The 22923-nt window shown below is 40.9% G+C and overlaps 2 protein-coding genes across 4 annotated transcripts in view; one reads left to right on the top strand and one right to left on the bottom strand.

Annotated features, from left to right (window-relative positions):
* Positions 1–1408: 1408 nt before the first annotated feature.
* IDUA (alpha-L-iduronidase) overlaps positions 1409–22923 on the top strand; it is a 45327-nt gene continuing 23812 nt past the window's right edge. For both annotated transcript variants that reach the window (XM_059492358.1, XM_059492357.1), the window contains exons 1-2: positions 1409–1645; positions 4798–4938. In XM_059492358.1, the coding sequence (XP_059348341.1) occupies positions 1521–1645; positions 4798–4938 (266 nt within the window). In that variant the 5' untranslated portion in view covers positions 1409–1520. The remainder of the gene's footprint in view (positions 1646–4797; positions 4939–22923) is intronic.
* The window catches only part of SLC26A1 (solute carrier family 26 member 1), a 34081-nt gene continuing 21200 nt past the window's right edge, over positions 10043–22923 (bottom strand). The window contains exons 3-5 of one of the 2 annotated variants that reach the window (XM_059492355.1): positions 20789–20868; positions 13399–14050; positions 10043–12060 (exon numbers count right to left, since the gene is read on the bottom strand). In XM_059492355.1, coding sequence (XP_059348338.1) covers positions 10540–12060; positions 13399–14019 — 2142 coding nt within the window. In that variant the 5' untranslated portion in view covers positions 14020–14050; positions 20789–20868 and the 3' untranslated portion in view covers positions 10043–10539. The remainder of the gene's footprint in view (positions 12061–13398; positions 14051–20788; positions 20869–22923) is intronic. The other variant, XM_059492356.1, reaches the window with a different exon arrangement.

Genomic DNA, 22923 nt, shown 5'->3' with positions numbered 1-22923 from the left:
TGAAAACGGCTTTTTGCTAAAATTTTTGTCCAAGTCTTTGACTGGGGATGGAGCTGTTGGTTCCTCGCCATGTCCATCACAACTAGATGCTCAAACTGCTGGCATCTTTGGCATCTTGTGCTGGCCCCACAATGAACCTTCCCCACTTTCAGAGAGAGAGGGGAAGGGTTAGTGTTAATAAGCAAAAAATCACTGTATGGTGTCTGGTTGTAAGCTGTTAATCTCCTCCAATCTATCCCTCTGAAGGGAAGGCTAACCACAGAGCCAGCTTGGGTGTGTGCCCTCCTCTCATGGATCACCCTCTCTGGCAGGCAAAATGCCACCAGCCCTCACTGAAGCCCAGACAGCAGCACTCACCCAAAGGCAGCTGTTGTCTCAGCTCGGGGCGCAGCTAGCAGCATAGAGCTGGATTCCTTGCCTGGAAGGCTTGGTAAGATTCCTGAAGGCACAACAGGTAAACGAGAATGATCCTAAAGACAAGAGTACTACCTCATGGAAAACTCCTCAGGTATACATGGTAGCAAACAAGCATTTAGAGAATCAAGCTGCAGGCTGTGCATGACAAATCACACTTAAAGCTCTTCATAGAATCATGGAATCATAGAATGTTAAGGGCTGGAAGTGACCTTCAGGATCATCTAGTCCAAACATCCCTCTGCCATGGGCAGGGACACATCCCACTAGACTGGTTTGCTCAAGACCTTGTCCAGCCTGGCTTTGAACAGTGCCAGGGGGCACCACAACCCCCCGGGCAACCTGTTCCAGCATCTCACCACCTCCACAGTGAAGAATTTCTTCCTAATAACTGAGCTACACTTCTCGTCTTTCAGTTTGTATCTGATATTCTCTACGACTGAACAGCCACGACTTTTGCAGCCTGTGTACCGGAAGTTCTTCAGTCTCCTTGAAAACTTCACGGCCCTTTTCTGGACTTGCTCCAACAACTCCACGTCCTTCCTGTAGTGCATCCCAGAGCCGGATGCAGGGTTCCGGGGGGGGGGGGGTCTCACCAGAGGGGAGCAAAGGGGCAGAATCCCCCCTCTCGCTCTGCTGCCCACGCTGCTTTGGATGCAGCCCAGATGCAGCTGGCTTTCTGGGCTGAGAGCGCAAGCTGCTCTTCGAAATACCGAGATCAATAAATCGGTTTACACGTAGCCAGCGGACACAGCTCCCACCCTGCCCCTACGCTTTTCCGGGGAAGGAGGGCTGTTCCGCTCCCGTCACCGCGGCCTTCCCGGGCCTGGCACAGGGAGCGCGGGCGTGGCGGTGCGCACCGCCCCCGTGTGGGGCGCGGGTGAGCCGCAGCCGCCCCGCGGCGCTGCCCGCGGGAGAGCCCCGGGAACCGGCGGCGCCGCGACTGCGGCCACAGCGCTGCGGCTCGGGAGCGGCGCGGCCGGTAGGAGCCCCCCGGCCGCGGGGCTCGGAGGGCGGGGGCCGCGGGGCCCCTGGGCGTGCCCTGGCGCGTCGGCGGCGGGCGGCGGTGGGGCCCCGCTCCCCGGCCCCGCGGCCCTCGCGGCGCCATGGGGCCGCTGCTGTGGCTGCTGCTGGTACCGCTGGGCGCGGGCTCCACGGCGTACGAGGTGTACGTGGATGCCCGGCGAGCCGAGCGGCCCCTGCAGCACTTTTGGAGGAGCACTGGCTTCTGGTAAGAGCGCGCCGCCCGGCTCCGGGCCCCAGCCCCGAGCCGCTGGGCAGAGGCTCCTCGGCCCTCGCCCCGGCCGCATCCCGCCCTCTCGGTCCCCAGGGCGTGCGGACGCTGCCTTCCAGGAGGAAACGAGGCTCTCCCGGGCTTACTGCTGTGGGATTAGAGGGCCCTTGCTGCTCCTTATCGCTTATCCTGGTGCTGGACCAGGTCCAGAGTGTAGGGCGGGACGTGGGATGTGGCAGTTAGTGTGAACTGGCCAAAAAATAGGCCTTGTCTCCGCTTCTCTGACTTGCCTCCATGTCCCCTCGAGCATGTAAAGTCCATCTTCTTCCCCAGCACAGTACATGTGTTGATACTCAGAACTCATTTCCCTTTACTTTTCAGTGTTTCCATTGCCAAGGGCCCCTAAAGGGCCCCAGGAAAAACTTCGGAGAGTTCTAGTACTACTAAACAAAAGACTGATAGTTCTAGGAGTTTGTTCTTCTTGACAGACGTTTTCCAGATGCACCACCAGATGCAGCCAGTGGGTCAAGTTGACCCAAGTTAGGAAGAAGGCGGTGACGATGCAGAAATTCCTGTATTCTGGTCGTGCTTAGCTTCTGGTCTTGTGCTTAGTATTCTGGTTTGCTCAGCTAACTAGGATTGGAACAGCCTTTAAGTTTAGTGAGACTACCAAAAGCTTCTAGCAGGTGTGAAAGTAAGAGATAGTATATTCCACTGCCGTGCTTGTATTTTACTCTAAAGTGATTATGATCTACTTCATTTAGGCATGCAGTGGGTTAAATAATGCTTATGTGGAAAAGAGTTGCAATGGAGATGGAATGAGTATGTGCTTTGGAAAAAGGACTTTGTGCACTTTTTTTGTATAATGCATAAAGGTTCCCTAAGAAAAAACTTAAAAGATTTTTCTTTAGGTTTCCAAGGGGGAGGGGAACAGAACTGGACCTAAAATACATTCTGATAAAGAGAAACGTTTGGGCTTTCAAGATTTTTTCTTCTTTCATTGTTTCTTTTCTTGTTTCTTATTTGTTGTTTTTTTTTGTTTGTTTTTTTTTTTTTAGGAAACATTAATGAAAATCTGCCTTTAAAATAGTATGTTTAGCCCATTTAAACTGCAGCCTGTTAAAACACTCATGGTTTTAATTGTGTGAAAAACTTTGGAAAGCTGCAAACATGAAAGACATGTGAAGGAAAGACAGAGTACCAGTAGTAGTGGCAGAGGCTATCCATGGGTCAGCAGTTACTCTTTTATAATATCTGGCCAACGCTAGTATTTCTGCAAATCCCTTGAAAGCTCATGCAGTGGCACAAGTGAGTTCCAGCTGCTAAAGCTTCTTTTCTGGGCGAGTGCCCAGCTGTGGATCAACAGCTGAGAAAACCTGGGAGTAAGGCTCGAAGTTCTTTTAGATGGGTACTTTGCACTCAGAACAGGAAAGGACAGATGCTGAAAGCACCACTAACAGAACTCACCATTCTGCCAGCTTTCTTTTGTATCCCATCACAGTTTCTGCAAAATTTCTCTCTTACGGGGTGTGAATTTCAGAATGTTTATTCAACACAGACTAAGCAAAAATAATTGTCTTTGCCACTATTGATTGGAAGCCAGTTTGAATTTCAGAGTAGTAGTAAAGCATTCCATCAGAATCTGATAGTTAATGTTGTCCGTGTTTACTGGAACAATTAAAAAGATCCAAATGGCTGATACATTTTTAGTAAGAATGGAACTGGTAATTTCTCAGTATCACTTGTGTGACTTCAAACTATCTTATGGAGATGGTTTTTAAGTGCCTTTTATGCTGGTGAGACTGCAGAGAGGGGCTCACGTATACTGGCTGATTTGTAATAAGCATTATAAATGGATGTGGTTTGTGTAAAGACTTGAACTTACCTGAAAGTTTGCAGGAGATGGGTTGATAGATCGGCAGTATCTCTGTTGTGTCAAGTTCTTGTCCAGGTGGGGTCAGGTGTTTCTTCCTTTGTACACAAACAGTTAGGCAGTAGGAGATTGATTCAGCAGAGCCCTTGGTGGCAGGATGATTATATGGATGGGTACAGAGTAGGCAGGGATGACTTAAATGACTCTTCCCAGCAGAGTTACAGTCAGCACAAGTCTGGTAAATATCATGGGAGACAGACTACAACAGGCAAGGTGTAGACTACAACAGTTTTTGACTTAAACAGTTCGTATATAGTATGTAGTTAGAGCACAGGTCATCTCTTGCTGCATTGTGAAGACACATGGATGTATTTTACCAAGCCTGAGGGAAAGTGTTGTTTTATCCTTCTTGTCATAAAAATGCTTTATCATTCAGAATGTGCACAGTATGAGGAGGCTTGATGAAAGTCCCTAAGAATGCCCAGACCTAGTTAGCCATGCAGCATTCTGAGTTGCTGATTTGTGAAGGGTGGGATTGAGATCTCCATCTTGCAGTATTTATCTGTGGAGATTGGAATAACAGATATTTGCCACAGTGTAATGTTAATTTCAGTGGAATAAATAGATATCAAAGTCAAGTTGATATGATTGTTGCTGTATAGCCCTGAGCCTGTTAAACTGCTTGCAGAATCAAACATAGAAGCCTCAAACTGCACACTCCTGCGCTTTCTAATGCTTAAGGGTTAGCTGAACATGGCTGAAGAATATGAAGGCTGTGAGCATCTAATTCTGCTTCAAAGAAGTGTAGTAGCATCCACAGCAGAGAAAGAATTGATGTCATTGCATGGGCTTCATCAAGAAGATCAAGCCCATATTTTTCGTGTATCAGACATCAGCCTGTCTGACTTCCACTGTAAAGCCTTAAAGACAGTGAGCTCCTTTATGGTTAGTTCCTCAGAGACAAGGCAACTGTTACTGTATGGTTTCCTCTGGCCATGTTGCCTGAGATCACTGTCTGTGCAGCCGTGACTGCTGGTGGTTTTCCTTTCAGCATGGCGCTGAGATGCACCCAGGTTGTATTCTTTGCCAAACAATGTGTATAGCCAGTTGGCCCCAAATAACCTGCAACTCCGTTTTGGTTTCGTCTCATGTTAAGCAGTGCTCCTCATGCCATGTAGGAACATGGAGGTGGTGTAGGAATGTAGCATAGGAATCTTTGCATGCCCAGTGGAGCTGCTATTTAATATTTCAATGTGTTTCTTTTCTTTTTCTGAAGCCCTCCTTTACCTCACAGCCGTGCTGACCTGTTTGACCTGAGCAACGACCAAGAGCTGAACCTTGCCTACATTTCCTCTGTTCCACATGGTGGCATTGAACAAGTTCGGATCCACTGGTTACTGGAATTAGTTGCTCTTAGGTAAGTATACACCTTAAGTCAAAGTCTAGGAAAATGTGACACATTAAAGGGTCCAACAGGCACTCACTTTGATGTTTATCTTAGCCAAATTGCAAGCTGGGCATATCTTTGCTTCTGTGGAAGTCAGCTAAGTTCCAACAGATGGGAATAATTCTGGAATTTTAAGAAACGAAGAAAGATACAGTTTGTAGAAAACTTGAGAAGTTGAGGGATTAGAAAGATGGTTTACTTTTTAGTCCTTTAATATAGGAAGTGTGATACAGTTAAAAAGTCCAGCAAAGGTTGATACAAGCCTAACTTACTGAGAGGTCCAGATGAAAGCTGCCACTAACCCTTCTGCCTATTTTAGAAGTTACTTTTTGCCTCCTGAAGCCATGTGTGCACTGCATTAATTGACAGGTAGTGAGAATTAAAACAGGCTGGATTTGGGTAATACCAGTTAATACCCTGTCCAAAATGCCATTTTATATACAAAATGGCATTTTTAGTTTTAGGGAAGTATATGTCAGACTTTAGAAGAACACTTAGAATTCATTTCAAGTCCCTTTTAACTCAGCTTGAGCAAATTCCTATCAAGATGCCTAGTGAGAACAGCCAAATAGCCAGATGCCTAGAGCAGGAGCAATTGGTCTATGAAGAAAGACAAACCATAAAAACCCCATGAAAAATTGTAATAGCTCTTGAAAGTTCTGCCTGGCCCAGACTCTTGCTGAGCTGAGCACATTTACAGTCCACATTATTGTTGCATCTACTGTCCCAGACACAGAAGAATGGGAATTTACTGCTTTGGGGAAGCAACAGGGAAGGAGAGCTCAGATGCTGAAAATGGCATGTGAGCAGAGGAGTAGGGAGTTTCAAAGTGTGCATTAGGAGCAGAATTTTTCTTTCTCAATATTAGAGTGTGCTTGTGTATGTCTGCTTTTTATGAAGGTGGTCATAAGTCCTGCACAAAGGTAAGCATTGCATCAGTACCCCAGAGTGGCCTCTGTTTTTTAATTAATCGGTGAACATAGTGGGTAACAGGGCTCCTCGCTCTCTTCTTTCCCTCTTGAAGTTTCCACAAAACACCTTTTCCTGTGTGTGTCTCCCTCTCTTACTGGACTGTGGAATATGTACAATATGTACTCTTGGAGTGAGCCAGTGTAAAGGACAACCATCCCTGCTCACTGCTTAAGGAGTCCCTGTCTTAGAGATTTCTCCTGGGAGGTGGATTGAGTCTTTCAGGTTTCTGTAACCAATTCACGTAAGAAAAATCAATGAATACCTTTGGAAAGAAAGTAGCCACATCTGCACTTGGAGCTCAGAATCCCTTCTGGCAGGCTGTCTTAGCTATGCCATTGTGTTAAATTGGGTGTTCCACATGACTGAGGGAGAGGAATGCATCTGTCATGGATTCTGCTCAGCCTTTGTGGGGACTGAACCACTGAGCCTTTTAAAAAAAGTAGGATACAATCCTTGACACAATTGAAATTCTAGGACTGTGGAAACATAGCAATCAATCAAGAAGTCTCCAAAAAGGCTTTAGTGTCTCAAAGGTAGGATTCTACCCTACCAGCATCAGTCTTTAGCCCACCTTTGACATGTAGAATCTAGAAACTGCTACTGTTTAGAGCCAAGCTAAAACGTCTCATTTTACAGAAAAATGTTCATTTGTCAAGGACAAGAAGACATGTAAGTTGTGGGAGGACAACCAGTGGACTAAATGTCAGTACTTTTGGAGGGGGAAGGGGCTTAGAGCCTGTGACAAACATTGGGACTCAAAAAACCAACAGGAGCAGAAATGCAATTCTGAGCAGAGAAGTTCAGTGCTGATGCCTAATTTTGTGCATGTGTAAATCTTTTCCTGAGCCAGTGATTTCCAGAAGGGTGGATAGAGGCTTTGAATGCAACCATCTGAGTGCATAATTGTCTTATGTCATGGGGTTGATGAGTAGAGAACACTCCTTGGAAAGTAGATGGGAACTTGACTGAAGAAGAGCCCTTAGGAAAAACAGAGGGCCTCTGTGGAACTCTAGCAGATAGAGACTTTGCTTTTCTTCACAGCTGCCATCATCTGTAAAAAAGGTGCCATAAATGTTTCTGCCAAGGAATAGATGTACTTAAATAAAAGACTGCCACCTTCCCCTTCTCACTTCTGTAATGGTCTTTCTCATTATGTTTTTTACTCCCCCAATACCAAGTGCATCCCTTTATTTTAATTTTTTCTAGTACAGCAAACTCTCCCTCTTCATATTTGTCTTTATTGGGAGTCAGCCCATTGTTTTGTCACTTGTGAAAGAGTACTACAAGGCAAACTGTTTTCAAATAACTCCTAGTTTTATTTTCCAGCCGGTAGCACACATTTGTCTCTTGGTCTTGGTCTTGTGACACAGGAATATTCATGATTGTGGGGAAATCCAGGATGTCTTTGATGGACTGGACAGTTCCCAGGTTGTTGGTTACCAGTGCCAGTAAATAGAGTTATTTTGACACATTCTGGCCATGCTTCACTAGTCAACAAGACAGGACACTTTGAGCTGAAGACTCTGTCTCTTTGCCCAGTTCCAAGGGACACACACACAGTCCACAATAAGAATCCATTTTTATGTAGCAGTACTACAGTCTGTTGGATACATGATATGTAGTAAATCACAAGGCATCACAGTGAACAAAAATACAGTCAACCTACATGAAGCATATAACATTTCTTAAAAGGTATATAACGGTTTTTATTTCAATATTAGTATTAACCTAGTTGGAATTACCAGCCTATCCCCAGCTCCTCTCCAAGACATGATAGCTAATTTCTGGTAAATTAGGAGAGAAGAGAATCAGTAGTTTTTGTTAATTTTCAATCTTCATATCTTTAATCTTAGTATAACTCAGTATAGCAAACATAGATGTACCAGAAAAAGGCTTGCTTTTTTTAGTTACCTTTTACATACTCCTTAGAAATAATTCACAGTCTGCCAGAATCCCTACAACATAGCACTGAAGCTGTTTCCATGTTTTGTTTGTCCAACACAGTTGATTGTGAGCCAGCTCTGCCAGTAAAACCAGAACAGGAAATTGTTCTTACAGTTTCTTCTGACCAATAGTTTCTTTCTTCATATATAAATTCTAAAGTTTACATGTCCTCTTATGTGTAGTGAAGTTTCTTTACTTATGTATCCTTTGGTACCAACTTAAATGTGAAAAAGAGACTTCCCACTCTTACTTTCTTATCCTCTTCATTATTCTTCAGAGACTCTTGCAAGGTTACACCTTCCACTGGAATTTCTTTTTCTTTTTTTTTTTTCATCTTTTAAAATGAGGTTAATCTAGAGTTAAGGGTATATTTGCATTTTTTTTGTGTGTTCTATGTTGGTAGCTGGATCCAGAGAGCTAGAAAAAGTGTAGATTGGTAGGATGTTTTATTTGAATTCCAATGACAGCTTGTTTTAGTGCAGTGTCCTATGAATGTCTATATTGATACTGTCTGGTAGTAATTCTTATCAACCCATTTGCCCTTTAAGGTCCAAACAGGACCTTAAAAGAGGTATTCCCCGATCAAAGAATGGTTACAAACAAGAGCAGGTACTAAGCAGTTTTTTGTCCTTGGGCCCTGTTCACTTCCTTTTAGAACAGAAAGAAGCTAATCATACCAAGTCAGCTATTTAAATAATAGTGTGGATTGTTTTGTGACAGGAAAATATTGCTAATGGTCAATCCTTTAATCTCATGTCAGATGTTTCTGTCAGGTTTTGCAGCTTTAGCAGTACTAACAGTGTGCAGCTGATAGGCTTCCTACACAATGAGTGTGTGAAAAAGCCAGCATTGACTAACTTGATACTGTGCTAGTCATAGTCCCTGTGAAGATATTTTTGGTCTTTTGGAACTGCACTGCTTTTCCTCTAAGAAAATACTTGTTTCTGAGGGCCAGACAGGCTCTGGAGCACCTAGAGAACCTCAGTTTCACTGTTCTTTCATTCAGTGACCTAAACAATTGAAATAAGTCATATGATGTGTTGACTTGACTTTTTTTTAAATGGGATGGCAAAGAAATGGCTTCTGTATATATGGAACCTATTTCTAGAGTCTGTTAGTTTTGAGAGGCACAGCTGTGATAGAATTTCCTTCCATGCTTGGTGGTGTGTGAAGCTGACATGAAAAAGGAGAGAGAGTGAGCACAGCTGTCTTACCTCTTGTGCAGGTAATTATAAACTTGAGTATGAAACAGAATATTCTGCCCGTGCCATGAGCCAGAACACTGCATACTGTCTTACAATCAAAATCCAAAACTATTCTTATTTTTGAAGAGAGAGCATACATATACAACAATACAACTGATGACTAAAGCATAACGAACAACAGTTAATGCAAATTATTATAGAAAGTAATCAGCCTCAGAAAACATGATCTAGTAGACCTCAAATCAAAGATTAATATGATAGGAAAAAAAACACCAAGCAAACAAAACCCCCACAATGTCTGTAGTATGTACAAACAGTGGTGAAAGTTTTTCAACATAGAGGGATACACAAGTTACAAAGCATTGCTCCGTTTACTTGACCCATGTATGTTACTTGTAATACTTCATTAGCATTGCATCAGAGACCAGCCAGGCAGTTCTGACTGATCCATCAATCCCCTTCAAGAAAACTCACAGATTTACCTTCCCACCCTACCCTTATTTTCTCCTGTTTTTCTTTGAACCCAGGCAGGCATTTGTAGGAAGATAGGGATGTGCTGCATCACAGCTCTGAGGTTTTATGTTTGATGGTCCTTTTGTGTCCCTGAATTATAGTTGCATCTGCCCACCAGAGGCAACTTATTTTACAGGATGGTACAACTAGCTGGGTAGCTGCCAGTTAAAGCCATTCATTTTTCTTAACTCTGTTTATCCTTTTACTAGTTAGAAATTTGCACATTGGAGTCATATTCCAGCATGATTAGGGGTATCACAGCCTTCAGTAACTAATTATGACAGATTTAATCCAATAGAACAGATGACTTCTGTAACTCCAAAGCCAGCAGTTTTTGAAAATGGTCATTTTGAGAGGAACCTGTGATGGATCATAGTTTCTTCTCCTGTGGCAGATTATGCTGTTAAGTGTGTGTGATCAAGGAGGAGACATATTCTACATTCCACAATATTTTATGCATTTTATTTTTATGCAAACAGTGGGGACTTGTCTAGGAGTATACCTGGAGTGACTGGAAGGAGTAGGGCCTTGCAAGTCACTGTTTAAAGAATGATGTATCCAGAATGCTGTATTGATTGCTTTTTGATGGAAGTGTCTTTGCCTTCTTAACACAAACTGGCCATTTAATCACTGGGAGAACAGCACTGGGTAGGCCTTCCACCACAGCAGTCCCCTGACATCCATGTTGGGTCACAAAGGATCATGGTAAAATGCAAGTCAATCTCAAACAGCCATTGCCTGGATTTTAAAGTGAAGGTGGTGGTCTAACCTTTCCATGCTTGTCCTGGACTGCGTCCCCAGTGGCTGCCCTTTGTAGCATATGACATAAAGTGGAACTCTTTGGGGGGAATGGCTTTACACAGCCAACTGTGTGTCCGATAGTTGCAAACTACCCCTCTCTGTCACTTTGTGGCGAATCATCAAGGAGGACACAGGGTTAAACTGGGCAGTCTGCTGGAAGCTTTTGGTCTTTTGCAAACAGTACAGCATTATGTATACTGTAGAACAGCATTTCCTGCATGCATCCAAAATCCTTTCCGAAGTAACCCCCTCTTTTCAGAGAGTCTATCACTGAGGGATTGCAGCAAGCCAGAAGAACAGAAATGTTTAAATTCTTGTAGTCTTTCAGGATTTCCTTCAAAGTATTAACTCCAGTGGTGTCCAAAAATGAGATGGAAGAGCAATCAACAACGAGGGCTTGGAAATCAATTTGCTTAGGAACTAGTTGCAAAGTGGTTTCTCCAATGCCCAGTCCATTAGCAGTTTTGTGATTTCCCTTTTTCAGATGCTGTTTTTCCTTCTTCTCATATTTCTTTCTTCGTGCAGCTTCTAGGTTAGGATCTAAATTGGTCAATCTGTACAGGGATTTTAGGAAGTAGTTTCTATTTGCATAGTAAAGTGGGGCCTCAAAGCGAAATATTTTGACCTTTGGAACAGGAGAGAGATTTTCATATTCTAAGTCATCCTCATAAAAGCTTGTGTCTTGAATCTGACCAAGCAGGGCTGTCCGTGGCCGCTGGGTCCGAACAATGATGCATAACATGGAGAAAACAATGCCAACCAACAGCCCTATTTCTGTGCTGACCAAGGCAGAGGCAGACATGGTAACTACCCAAACAAGTGTGTCCACCTTATTCACACAGTATCTTGCTGGCACATCTCGGAACTTCCTCAGGGCTCCCCGAAGGCTCACAATGATAATACAAGCCAGGACACACTTCTGCAAGGAGTAGAAGAGAGGTGCCAGAAAGAGCAGCACCAGCAAAACCACCATTGCACTAATTACTCCAGAGATTTGAGTTTGGCAGCCTGTAGATGTTTTGACAAGTGTTTTTGCCAAAGCTGCACTGGTTGCAAAAGAGTGGAAGAAGGAAGGAATGATGTTGCAGAACCCCACAGCGAACATTTCCTGATTGGCTCGGATGGTGTAAGCATATTTCTTTGCAAACATTTCGGAAAGGGATACAGTGAAGACAAAGCTGACTATGGCAAGAGGCAAAGCATCTAGAGCAACTCTGAGCATTAAGTTGAACTCTGGTACCTTTGGAGGGATAAATCCTGTTGGAATAGCTCCAGAAACACTGGATGCATACACTTCATTTAACTTACCATAGTGTGACACCAGTGTTGCCACAACAATAACTACCAGCTCCGTGGGAAGAGGAAATTTCAGTTTATGCTTATACCGATCTCCAATTTCCTTAGCAGTGACCAGCACCACAATACAAATGGCACTTGTGATGACATCACAAATGTTGGCCTGAGAAATGTTCCGGAAAATGTTAATCCAGGTAATAACCAGCATCCCGTGCCCTTGGCTGCGTGGAATTTTTATTCCAATAAGATACTTCACTTGAGCTGTTAAAATGGTTAAGGAAGCACCAGTTGCAAAGCCATCTAGTACGGATTCAGATAGGTACATAGATACGAAACCTAGACGGAAGATCCCCATTAGAACCTGAGGAAACAGAATAAGAAGAAAAAACAAACCATGAGCTGTAACCATTGCTGCAAATAATTAGGTACAGATGGGGGAGAGCTAGCTGGAGGCCAATAGTATTTGGCTATTTCATTCTTGAAAGAGGAATTACCCTTTTTTGTTTCCAGTCTGCTTTTAAAATGTGATTCCTTTTACTGTTGTGGAATGCTGCAAACACAAGAGATGAATGAGGAGTTTGAGACAGGCTGGTCAATCAAGCATTTGTCTGAAATAATTCCACTGAAGTGGCTTGCCTGATTTTTATTCCCCATGCAAAAGAACAGTGGGTCCAAAATACTTCTGTTATACCAAAGTCAATTTTCCTTTTTTCTGTCTTAAAGCAAATAAAGTTAACATGTATGGCCTTTTCCTTGTAAAAAAACCTTGATGATTGACAACAAATCAGATCCCTACTTTAGCTTTTTCATTAAACAGCTTTTAATTTTAGCCCTGTGGACAGAAGGGAACATGGAGTGCAGATGGCCCTTGTTGCATGCCTAAGATCAAAAGTGTCAGAACAGATCACCAACTCCACGATTCTGTCCTTAACTAGTTGATTCTTCTTAGATGATTTTGGAAAGTACAACTTCACAAGGGCATTTTTTTGTTCATATATGTGACCTGAAATTTCTTACTACAACCAGAAGATAGCTGGTTCTTTCTGCAATCATATATATACACAGATACATACATACACACACAGAGTTAATTGTGAAGTATGTTCATGATGCTTCCTTCTGTGCTCTCTTGATATCCTTGTTGACAAGTGTCAAGGAGTCCTGCACAGCCATTGTCTGAAAATTGGGTTAGTCAGTGTATTTCTCCTCTTGTTCTTACTTTGAATTATCTTTTGGGCACCAGTTTGGCGTAACACAGCACGCTCTACCAAAAAACTGAGCTGCTCATTCTGAACCTGCAGAAGTAGTTTAATAGAGGTATACACCTCTATTAAAATATCTAGGGAAAAAGTGATTTCTTCATTTTTAAGTATGCAGCTCTCTGGGAATTTCCTATATCTGTACTGGGCCTCACTGTCTCACGAAAGCAACAGGGCCAAGAAGCAGAAGAGTATCAAAACAATGTTGATGGTCTTCCAGAAGACTCTTGTTTTACCTGTGTTTACTAGCAACTAAGAAAACTGCCTCCCTTATGCTGTCTCTGAGTTGCCTACCTTTAGGCTTCTTGGAGAAAACAGCCCAAGGTACATTTGAATGAACTGATGATGTATCTCATTGAAAGACAGTCAAGCCAAAGCTTAGGTCATGAAAAAACTTTAGGAAATTCATACCTTGCCTCTGGGTGTCAGCAACCACTTACCTGATACACTCCAGCCATGAATGTCAAGGCTGTAGCAATGCCAATAGCGTAGCAGTCTTTCCCACACTCGGCATTTATCCCCGCAATGGTAAGGTTGAAGGCAGTTGTGTTGGACAGATTATCATTCTGCAGAGAGCCGTCACCTGAGGCTGGTGGGGCATCATCATTCAAGTCAAACCCAGCCAAGAGAAGTTCTCGGTCCACAACTTGTCCCACCATTAAGCTTATCAAGCTGAAAATGCCAACAGAGACGTGACGGGATGTGCCCATTAAGAAGTAGATGATGTTGGCAAAGAAAGATGTGTAAAGGCTATAAATGGGCTTCAGACCTGCCAGCAGTGAGTATGCAATTGCTTGAGGCACCAAAATTATCCCAATCACTAACCCAGACATAATATCCCCCCAAATGTACTCTTTGCATCGGTACTTGGGAAGCCATCGCAAAACAGGAAAGAAGTCCATAAGAAAGTTCTTCAGCTTCTGTGGTGTGCAGGAGCAGCTCTTTCTCAGCTTAGCTACCATGATTGCTTTCCTGTTAATTTTGACACGAGTCTTTCTTTCCATGAGAAAGCAGGATGAGGTGTTGTTTTCCATTCTGGTAGCCTCAGGTGGTCTTTCCATTTTCCCAGTGCTTACTTCATCTAATGTGTTCCTGCAAAGTGAAGAAAACCTCTGTAAGGTTGCAATTCGTGAAAGTTTTTTTAACACAGTCACTTAACACTAAAAGTTTGTCCCCGATTTTGCTTTTAAGGAGGTATCATCCCAAAAAAACCACTCTCACAGGGCTCCAGTGACACATAAGGCTAAGAAATAAATCTGCCCTTTCTTCCACACATTAAGGAGTACTTTGAATTGAATCCAGTTTGTTCTAATAAAGAAAAATGGGGTTGAATAAGCCATTTTTTGTTATGACAAAGATTTCTATCATCTGTTCTAAATGTTCTATCATAAAGGTCTTTGTGACCAGAAGTGGGACTTGATGGTGTGAAATAAATGTGTGCTAGTGAGGTGGGTCATAGTGTTTCTCTACAGTGAGTACATCTTGTAATCATTGATTAGTAGCTCTCATGGGGTATGATCTGTCACTGCAGTTGTCGTCGGTGCAGAAGAGAAAAACATTCTTGGTAGGACCTGTAAAACAAAGTTTTCTGGAGAGCAGGGCAGCCGTTTAGTCTAACACCAAAGATATGTACATAAACAATTGACAGACTCTGTGGCTGCTACATAACATTAACTTGTTGCATTGTAGATTGTTTCGATGTGCAGCTTCTGGTAATAAATGCCTCCTCACAAATACCATCACATTGGTAACATACAGACTAAGCACCATGACATTACCACATTGGAAGAGTGCTACATGTTATTATTTTCAGGTTTAAACCCATAGTTACCCAACTTTAGTAACTTTGCTAGTAATGAGATACAACAAATAATTATGTGTACAGCAGAACACAGCAGTGTTACCTATGGTTCTCCTGATTGTTTTCTAGTATGTGATGGCTGGAATGATTTGTATTCCCCTGATGGAGGGTTTTGCTGTCTCTTGCCTCCATGGACACAACTGTTTTCACCAATCTTGACTTCTGCATTTTTACTCAATTGTCAAATTAAATTGAAATTAGCTTAGTGCATTGATAAGTAATTTTGGGGTGGGTGGGAACATGGCTAAGAGGCAAAACATGCAAGTGTCCTAACTTACATAGCTAGAAAAATGAAATAGGAACACACAGATGGAAAATGTTAAACAGGCTATGCCAAGTGGCAAATCTTTTCTGGTTAGCAGTAGAGAGAAAGAAGAGACTTCCATGTGAGGATGCCCATGTAAGAGTAGTGGGAAATAAAGAGTGCCTCGTACTGATCTAGATGAAGATAGTATGTCCCAATACAACAGTATGCAGAACTTTGAGGAAAGCAGACCTCTAGGCTCAGCCTCTCCCAGTGTCATTAACAGCCAGGATCTCTGCATCAGAGCTATTTGGTGCCAGAAGTGACATTACCATAGTGTCAAATCTTGTCTTCACTTACAAGTGAAAGCTGTTTCTTTCCTCTTTTACTGTTTGGAGACAGACTCTGTACCCGTCAGTTTTATAAAACTTGAAGTAAACTTACTGGCACAGTATTCTGTTGGTAGATTTTAGTGGTTTAAACAATTAATACATAGTTTAGATGCTACTGACAGAATTCTCAGTAAATTTAATGGGATTTTTTGCTGTTAACAAGAACATTATTATTTGTTGATGTTAGGTAATAGCCTGTTAAGGTGTAGAATTCTGAATTTAGAAAAAGCATTAACGAGTCTAACTGGAAACATAATAGCAAAAGAACAGATTAGCAATAGCCTGTAAGCCTTTGTCTGGAGCAGTCCAAACTGAGAGTGGCTTATTAAAAAGTCTTTTGTCTATCCTGCTTAGAAATAGTTTTCAAGATTTTAATAATTATGTTTTGCCATCAGATTGAAAATAATAAGATTATTATATATCTGTAACTAGAGCAGAAATTTTAAACAAGTTCCCAGGTATTATGATACAGCATAGAGATAAATGATGCAGCATGATTTCCAAGGCTATGCAAAGTTTAACCACAATTCAAACAGGATCTTCAGGTATTATAGATAATTTATAACTTGGTAAAAGGCAGAGTAGAGATTCTTGCTAGAAATGTGTGGACTGATTGTCCAAGTTGAAAAGAACCTGCATAGCAGTCTAAACGTATGTTTAAAAATTAGTAGAGTTTTATCCATCCCAATTACATAAACCTATTTTAGCTCCCATTGTATACATTTCTTTGTAAGTTTATTTCCATCATAAGGGAACACTAATTACAATTTAATATAATTATTTATAAAGATCCGTGTCCATTCTTTATCAATGCTAAGTTTTATTTTAGACCCTAATGTACTGCACAGTTATGCTAGCCAAGATCTGCTTGGACAGGAAAATAGGTTGGATCTAGTCTTTGTTAGAATGCAAAGGTGACAGAAAAGATAAATGAAGTTGCACCACCAGGTGAAGTACTTCAGAGCATATGAATAAAGTTTACCAAATACAGAATGCTAGCAAGTGTAATAAAGATGCTGATTTTTAAAAGGCAAAATCCCAATACTTCCTTCCAGTCTTACCTAAATTAGTTTGGAGAATGACACGCTTGTGCATCAGGACAGCAAGTCCTTATTTAAATGCCACTCACTTCTTACAGCCAAGTGAATTCAGCCAGCCAGGAAATAAGTATTGTGCCCTTGATTGACATACTTAAAAGCTAGTGGGCAGTTCCATATCCAATGAGTGCTTTTTATAGGCTACATAAAAAAGATTGCATCAGCTTCTGTACACTAGGCTCGTATATTTAATTGCATAGTTGCTGTCTGCCTTTCTCTAATCTCATACAATTTACCTGGAAGTAATGTGATATTTACGAAAAAGCCCCATTACAATTCAAAGGTGTGTATTGTTTGAGCAGCTTCCTGAGGGATAGTAGTGATTTTTATTACATAAGATGATTTCAACACAATTTCTTTGGAAATCTATTAAGAGATCATGTGTTTGAATGATAGTTTACTAATATATATATATTAACTTTACTGCTGTACTGGATAATCGGAATAATAGCTTTTTGTAAAAAACAACCAAGCCTCCCCCACCTGCAAAAAAAAAAAAAAAAGAGGTAGTACAGTAAACTATGTATCTTCTGTTTTCAAGCTGACAGTAAGTAATTTTCTTCATTTTTTTTTCTGAAAATAAAGGCTTCCTTCCTGTAACTGTTTATTCTGTTATATATGCTTTCAGATTCCATCTCAAATGGATGCAGTAGCTGTTAAGCAGTCAGCTCTCAACCTAGATTGGTATCCAGAAACGGTTAATGTTTAAAGTTTCCTTGTTGCTTTTAGAATGCAGTAAAGCCACACCAAATAAGGTCAGGGGCATTGTTATCAGCAACCCATTTTTCAGCTGTGTAATCCAGTAATTGTCAGGCTATGATACCTATAACTCATTGCTTCACCTGAAGGAAGTGTGATTCCACCACAGATGGGTGCTATACCCTACACTTATGCAGCCTAGCAGAGCTTGCAGCTTCCAATGTTCTGGCCCTCTCCAAAGACAGAATGGAGAAGGGGAGATCTGTCTGCTGTTGTGCACATCAGCAGACTCCAGCCTTCTGATTCTGGCACTGAGATCCAATACCATTCTTCCAAAGTGGTAACTTGAGCAGTGTGCAGGAGCCCTAGGGGGGCAGTAAGTGGATTCCTTTACTGGTTCACCAAATGACCCATTTTCATCGTAGTCCGCACTAAGAAATGGAAACCCGGTATTCCTCCCTTCCTTCCTCCAGAGCTCCACAGAACATAATGTTTGCATTTTATTCAAGTCATGATTTGCTGGAAAAGCCATTCTTAACAGGGCTGCACAGATGAAGCAGCACGTAGCATGAAACATGTTAGTTCCTTGCGCTTGACTTCGGTGTTGGAACAGCTGTTTAAACAAGTGAAAGTTGACTTGTGTGCACATTCATGTATATGTGCAACATTCATATAATTACAACAGAAAGTAGTCTTGGTCATTTTTAATTGTACTTTATGTTTGGAATCCTCACAGTGAAGTTTTTTCAAGTTTCCCTTGACCATATGAGCAAAAAGCAATTGAACAGAGCCTTTTCTGACCCACTCATTCTTTCAGGTTTTAACCTGACTCAATGCATTGACTCAATTTATTTTGAGAAAAATAAAAACAAGAGAAAGAACCATTTAAGCCAAACAAACTGCTAACTTTCCAACTGGCCTTAGTCCTACCTTTCTTCCTGTCTTTTCATCATGCTTGTGACCTGACAAAATCTCTCTGCAGGGGAAGAAACAATTGTCACAGTATGTTCATGTGGGATTTCTATTTGCAGCTTCTTTGGCAGGCAGTTTCTCCTGCTACATGTATAACCATTCTAAACGGATAAGTTGTTCTTTGTGAAACAGTACAACCCCTAAAAACTTAATTATTTTGCATCCTTTTGCCTCCCCATCCTGGATTGTCCACCAAAAAATCTGAAGCTGTATCTCTGTAAAGCTAGGAAGGAGTAGCGACGGTGAGCCTGTCTCCCTATGCTGAGATGCTTTAAATGCTTTATTTGGAACAGAAGCCAGATGGTATCACAGCTCTATATTATAATTGCTCACTTGCTGAAATAGTGATTTCAAGTGTAAGTTAGGATAGAGCCATTTAAGGAGTTTAGCCAAGTGATGTTTGTTGTTTTCTCCATGTTTGAACTATGAAAAATCCACTGAAAACTAATGTGGTTAGGGTGGGTTTTGTATTTATTTGTTGCGTAACTCACTGAAAAACATGAGAGACATCAGTCTAGTTAAACATTTGATTGGAAACACGGGTGTTAAGTTGTTAATGTTCGTCTTTCATATCAGAAATATTTTCTGTCTCATAGAAACCTTTCTTGGCTCTAGTGGCTATGATTGCATTACTGTTCTGGTTTTGAGCAATGACATGATATTGAAAAAGCTCCTTGGTTATGCTCATTTATGGTGCATAGATTTAATGTACAGGGGTGTGTTATTCTTGCAAACTGGATTTTTTTTCAGAGGACGGCACCTAGAAACTATGCCCCAGTGCACTTTGACACTTTATGGTGGCATAAAAACCTAAGCCAGCAATTGGTGCTTTGGACATACTTGACATACTTAAACAGATGTGAGGAATACATTTAGTTTGTGAGAACTGACTAGTCTGAAATAAAGTCCCCTGAGCTGCATATAATGGAAGACAATACTGCTTTAGCACCTATTGCTTTGATTTATTAATGTTTTGTTTTACAGGGTTGCTTAGATAGGTCAACATAACCTTAAAGTTTTAGAAGTCATCAGGTACTAAAACAGAACAAGTGAGAGGAATGTTTCTCTCTGTCTTACATTAGCTATTATATTTTCATCTTTAGAACTAAGATGTACTTGGAAGCAGACTTAAGCAAATTTAAGGTGCCAGCAGTGAAAAATAAATTTATTTATACTCTGACCCAGCAAGCTGTCAGACTACAGGCACAGAACATGGCAATGCCTTGTAGGAAAATCATATGAAACTTGTTAGGTTTAGTTAGTTTTTTCACTATATAGGGGAAAAATGTTACTGCTTCAAAGCATTTTGTCTTGAGTTTCAATATTACACTAATTTAAACGTGAAAGAGGAAATAGCATTCCAGTTTAGTGGTCTTTACAAGTCAGGAAAGCCAGATCATGTCCTCTACAAATTAAACTGCTATACTAAGGGGAGGTTTATTCTGAGAGTCTTTCAGATTTGTGTATTTCTAAATAAAATCTCCAATTCACAATTTCTGTTTTCAACTGTAAATTGATTTAGGACTTTTCAGGCAAGTTAGGTTCTTTGTTAAATGTCTGCATTGACCAGCAGCTGTGATTCAAGTCTTGTTTTCCCAAGAATTCTCAGTTCCATATCCCAGTGAGTAAGGTGACAGCTGCTGACAGGTAACAATCCCAGAGCTCATGAGAAGGCTGCAGTGGAACTCATGCAGTTGGCCAGCACCTGTTGTTATGGCTGGCCCATCAAGATCATCTCTGGGAATAATCATTCATGCAGATACATGGTCAAGTAGTTTCACTTGTTCTGCAGAGACACTTTTTGTGCAAGAATTCCAGAAATTGCTGATCTAACTATTGACATGCTCTTGAAGGCAAGACAGCATTTTTCTTCTGGAATGACCACTAAAAAGGCATTTCCTGTGGATTCAAAAAACATTCCTAAAAATCAGATTTCTTACTTTTGGGAAAGTAGCTCTTTCAAAGTCAAAGTCTGTTATTTAAAATAAAAGAAGTCTTTCAAGATAGCTTTTCAAGACCCTGGTCATCATTCATGAAGTTAAATACTAAGCTCTGTGTTCTGCCCTGTGGTTTTGCTGTATATTGTTTAGCTGTACTAAGCTGTCACAGAGAAAACCAAATTGATAGTCCATGCTCATGGTTTTTCCTGTTGTTTTTGGTGGCATCTTGTGTTTACTACAGGCAATAAGCACATTATTTTGGAAACACTTATTGTACTGAAGCACTAAGAAAATGCTCTCAGTTTCAATATCAATGTACTACTTTGAGAAACAAAGATAAGCCTAGTATATGCCATTTTCTTAAATAGAAATAACAACTAACCAAATGGTTGAACTCTTGAATGAGGGTTGCAGGAAAGATAATTGCTGTGCCATTTACAGCTTACTATATGATTTACAAACTTTTGTCCAGTGTCTACCTTATAAGCAATATTAATAATAAACAAAACAAAATCCAACAGCACAAGCAAAGTAAGTGAAAAGAGGCAGTTTTTCATCTTTGAAAACAGGCAAAGAACCAATTAACGTGAATTCAGAGGCACTGGAAGGGAGACAAATCTCTTACCTGGATAACTTTATGACGGGAATGTACCAGCTCTGTTTTTGCGCGTTGGAATGAATGGAAGTCTTCAGCCAGATATCTCTCTATTTGCATAAAGGATAATTATTAGCTAAATATTCCTCAGGGTAGGAATGGGTATTTATGGAATCTTGAGCTTGGTGTTTGGTAGTGTGTTGTCACTTGTATCACTTTGTAAAGCTGGATATATATGTATCCCTAGCTGAGGATTTGAGTTTAAATAATGCATAAGATTATTAATTAACTAGCACTGATCCAAAAATTGTGCTGAGTTCAAGCTAGCACATCTCTGACCTTTGAAGCTGCTTCCCTTCTGAGATTTAATCTGGTTTATGCATCCTCATGTAGCATTAGCTTTTGATTTTACATGTTCAAGGTATATGAATAGAACTTCTGTCTTGATTGAGATTTGTGTCCTTTGTAGGCTGGAGTAGATCCTGTTCTGCTCAATGCATAGGATGGGAGAACTGGAGGTCAGAGTTCTTTTTTTACATGTCAGCACATTCAGATCACAATACTTTTTGCTTCTGTGTAAACCAGAGACTTCATAATGTAGGCAGAGCAGAAGGACAAAGATAGACTTCATTCTTGTGAGGTATATAAATGACCAAGTTCCCTGTCAGTTATCTTAAATCTTTGTATAAGTACAGGCCTATCCAAGTGATAAATAAACATCCATCTCCCCCCCTTGACAAAGGTGATAGGTAATGTTTAATGGTTACTAGCAGTGCAGATTAACAGGTTGGGCACAAGGCCATGACCTGAAGGGACTGTATTCAGCTGGCCTACAAGCTGAGGGAAGAGCAGATGTGTCTATTTCTCAGCCAAGGAAGAACATGAGCTGGCATGCAGTAAGTATCTGAGATAGAAGTTGAAAGGTCACGAAAAGACTGTGTTGTTGGCACTCAATCATGACTAGAGAGGGCTGAGTTTCAACATTGTCTTTTATCCCTGTGCAAAAAGTTGCTTGCTGCTCTTTAGAAGTAAGAAGGAAACATAAAAATTATGTAAATGAAAAGTCAAAACTTTGGCAAGGGAGGAGTAGAAATAGAACTTCTGTGATGTTAAACTGGTCATGGATTCTTAAAATTACTGGCTACTATCAGGAGCTTAGACTTGGTGATAGTAGTTGTGGTGTTCTAAATCCAAAATTTTAAGAAGGTAATTTCACTCTTAGCAAAATTGTGTTGCTTGCTTCTTTGTTATGGAAGGTCTTGTCAACCACTCCTATCATTTTCCCCTTTGCTAAAGTACTTCCTAGAAAAAAAGGGATGCAGTAGTACACTTTATCTGCATAACAAATTTTGCACACTGGTCACAAAGAGAGTGTGGTTCTTTGGTTTTGTGCTCTACAGAATAGAAGATTTCACTGCGTCTATTAATTCAATTTTAGCCTTGAGGTATTTCTTCATTAAAAATAAAGTGACTTAAACTAAAGTCTCTCATATTCATCCTTTCATCCATTTTATTATCTAATTCTTAGAACCAAGAGTTATCTTGGTTCTAGTGATCTCCTAAAACACGTGTGCCATCTGCTTCAGTACCTAAGTAAACTTTTTCTCCTTTTCAACTCCTGTCCAATATTTAGAATCTCTGTTACTTCTGGTATTTGCAGTCTTGGAATTCAGAATAATTGGGGTTTGCCCATTTCACAATTTTTTTGACAGAGACCCGTCTGCATTTCTCTCCAACAGCACTTTTCCCAATATCAGGCTCCTAAGAGAAAAGAGGATATTATTCTATCATTATCACTTGACCCCTTCCATATAAAGTTGGCTATGACTTTGTTTTGCCTCAAGCTAGCCTAAAAATAGCTCTTTTTGAAATATAAAAGAAAGAAACTTCAAATAATAATTCTGAACATTTTTTTTTGGTATAGCACAGTGCCAGTGAGGCTAAATGTATTTGGACAGGACAGTTCCACATGAGAAAAAACTGACAAAATGAAGCAATCTCTCATTCTGTCTGTAGAAATTTTGAAAATTATAGTTTTGACAGAACAGTGTTTTATAATGAACAATTTTGCCTACCATACAAAAGTACTGACAGCAGAATGTTCATTAATGGATTATGGAGATGAGAGTTCATACTCCATTACATGAAGTCAATTATCAGGGTTT

Source organism: Ammospiza nelsoni, chromosome Z (assembly GCF_027579445.1).
Source record: "Ammospiza nelsoni isolate bAmmNel1 chromosome Z, bAmmNel1.pri, whole genome shotgun sequence".
Classification (NCBI taxonomy): domain Eukaryota; kingdom Metazoa; phylum Chordata; class Aves; order Passeriformes; family Passerellidae; genus Ammospiza; species Ammospiza nelsoni.
Note: the sequence above shows the minus strand (reverse complement) of the source record. Positions and strands in the feature narration are given on the sequence as shown.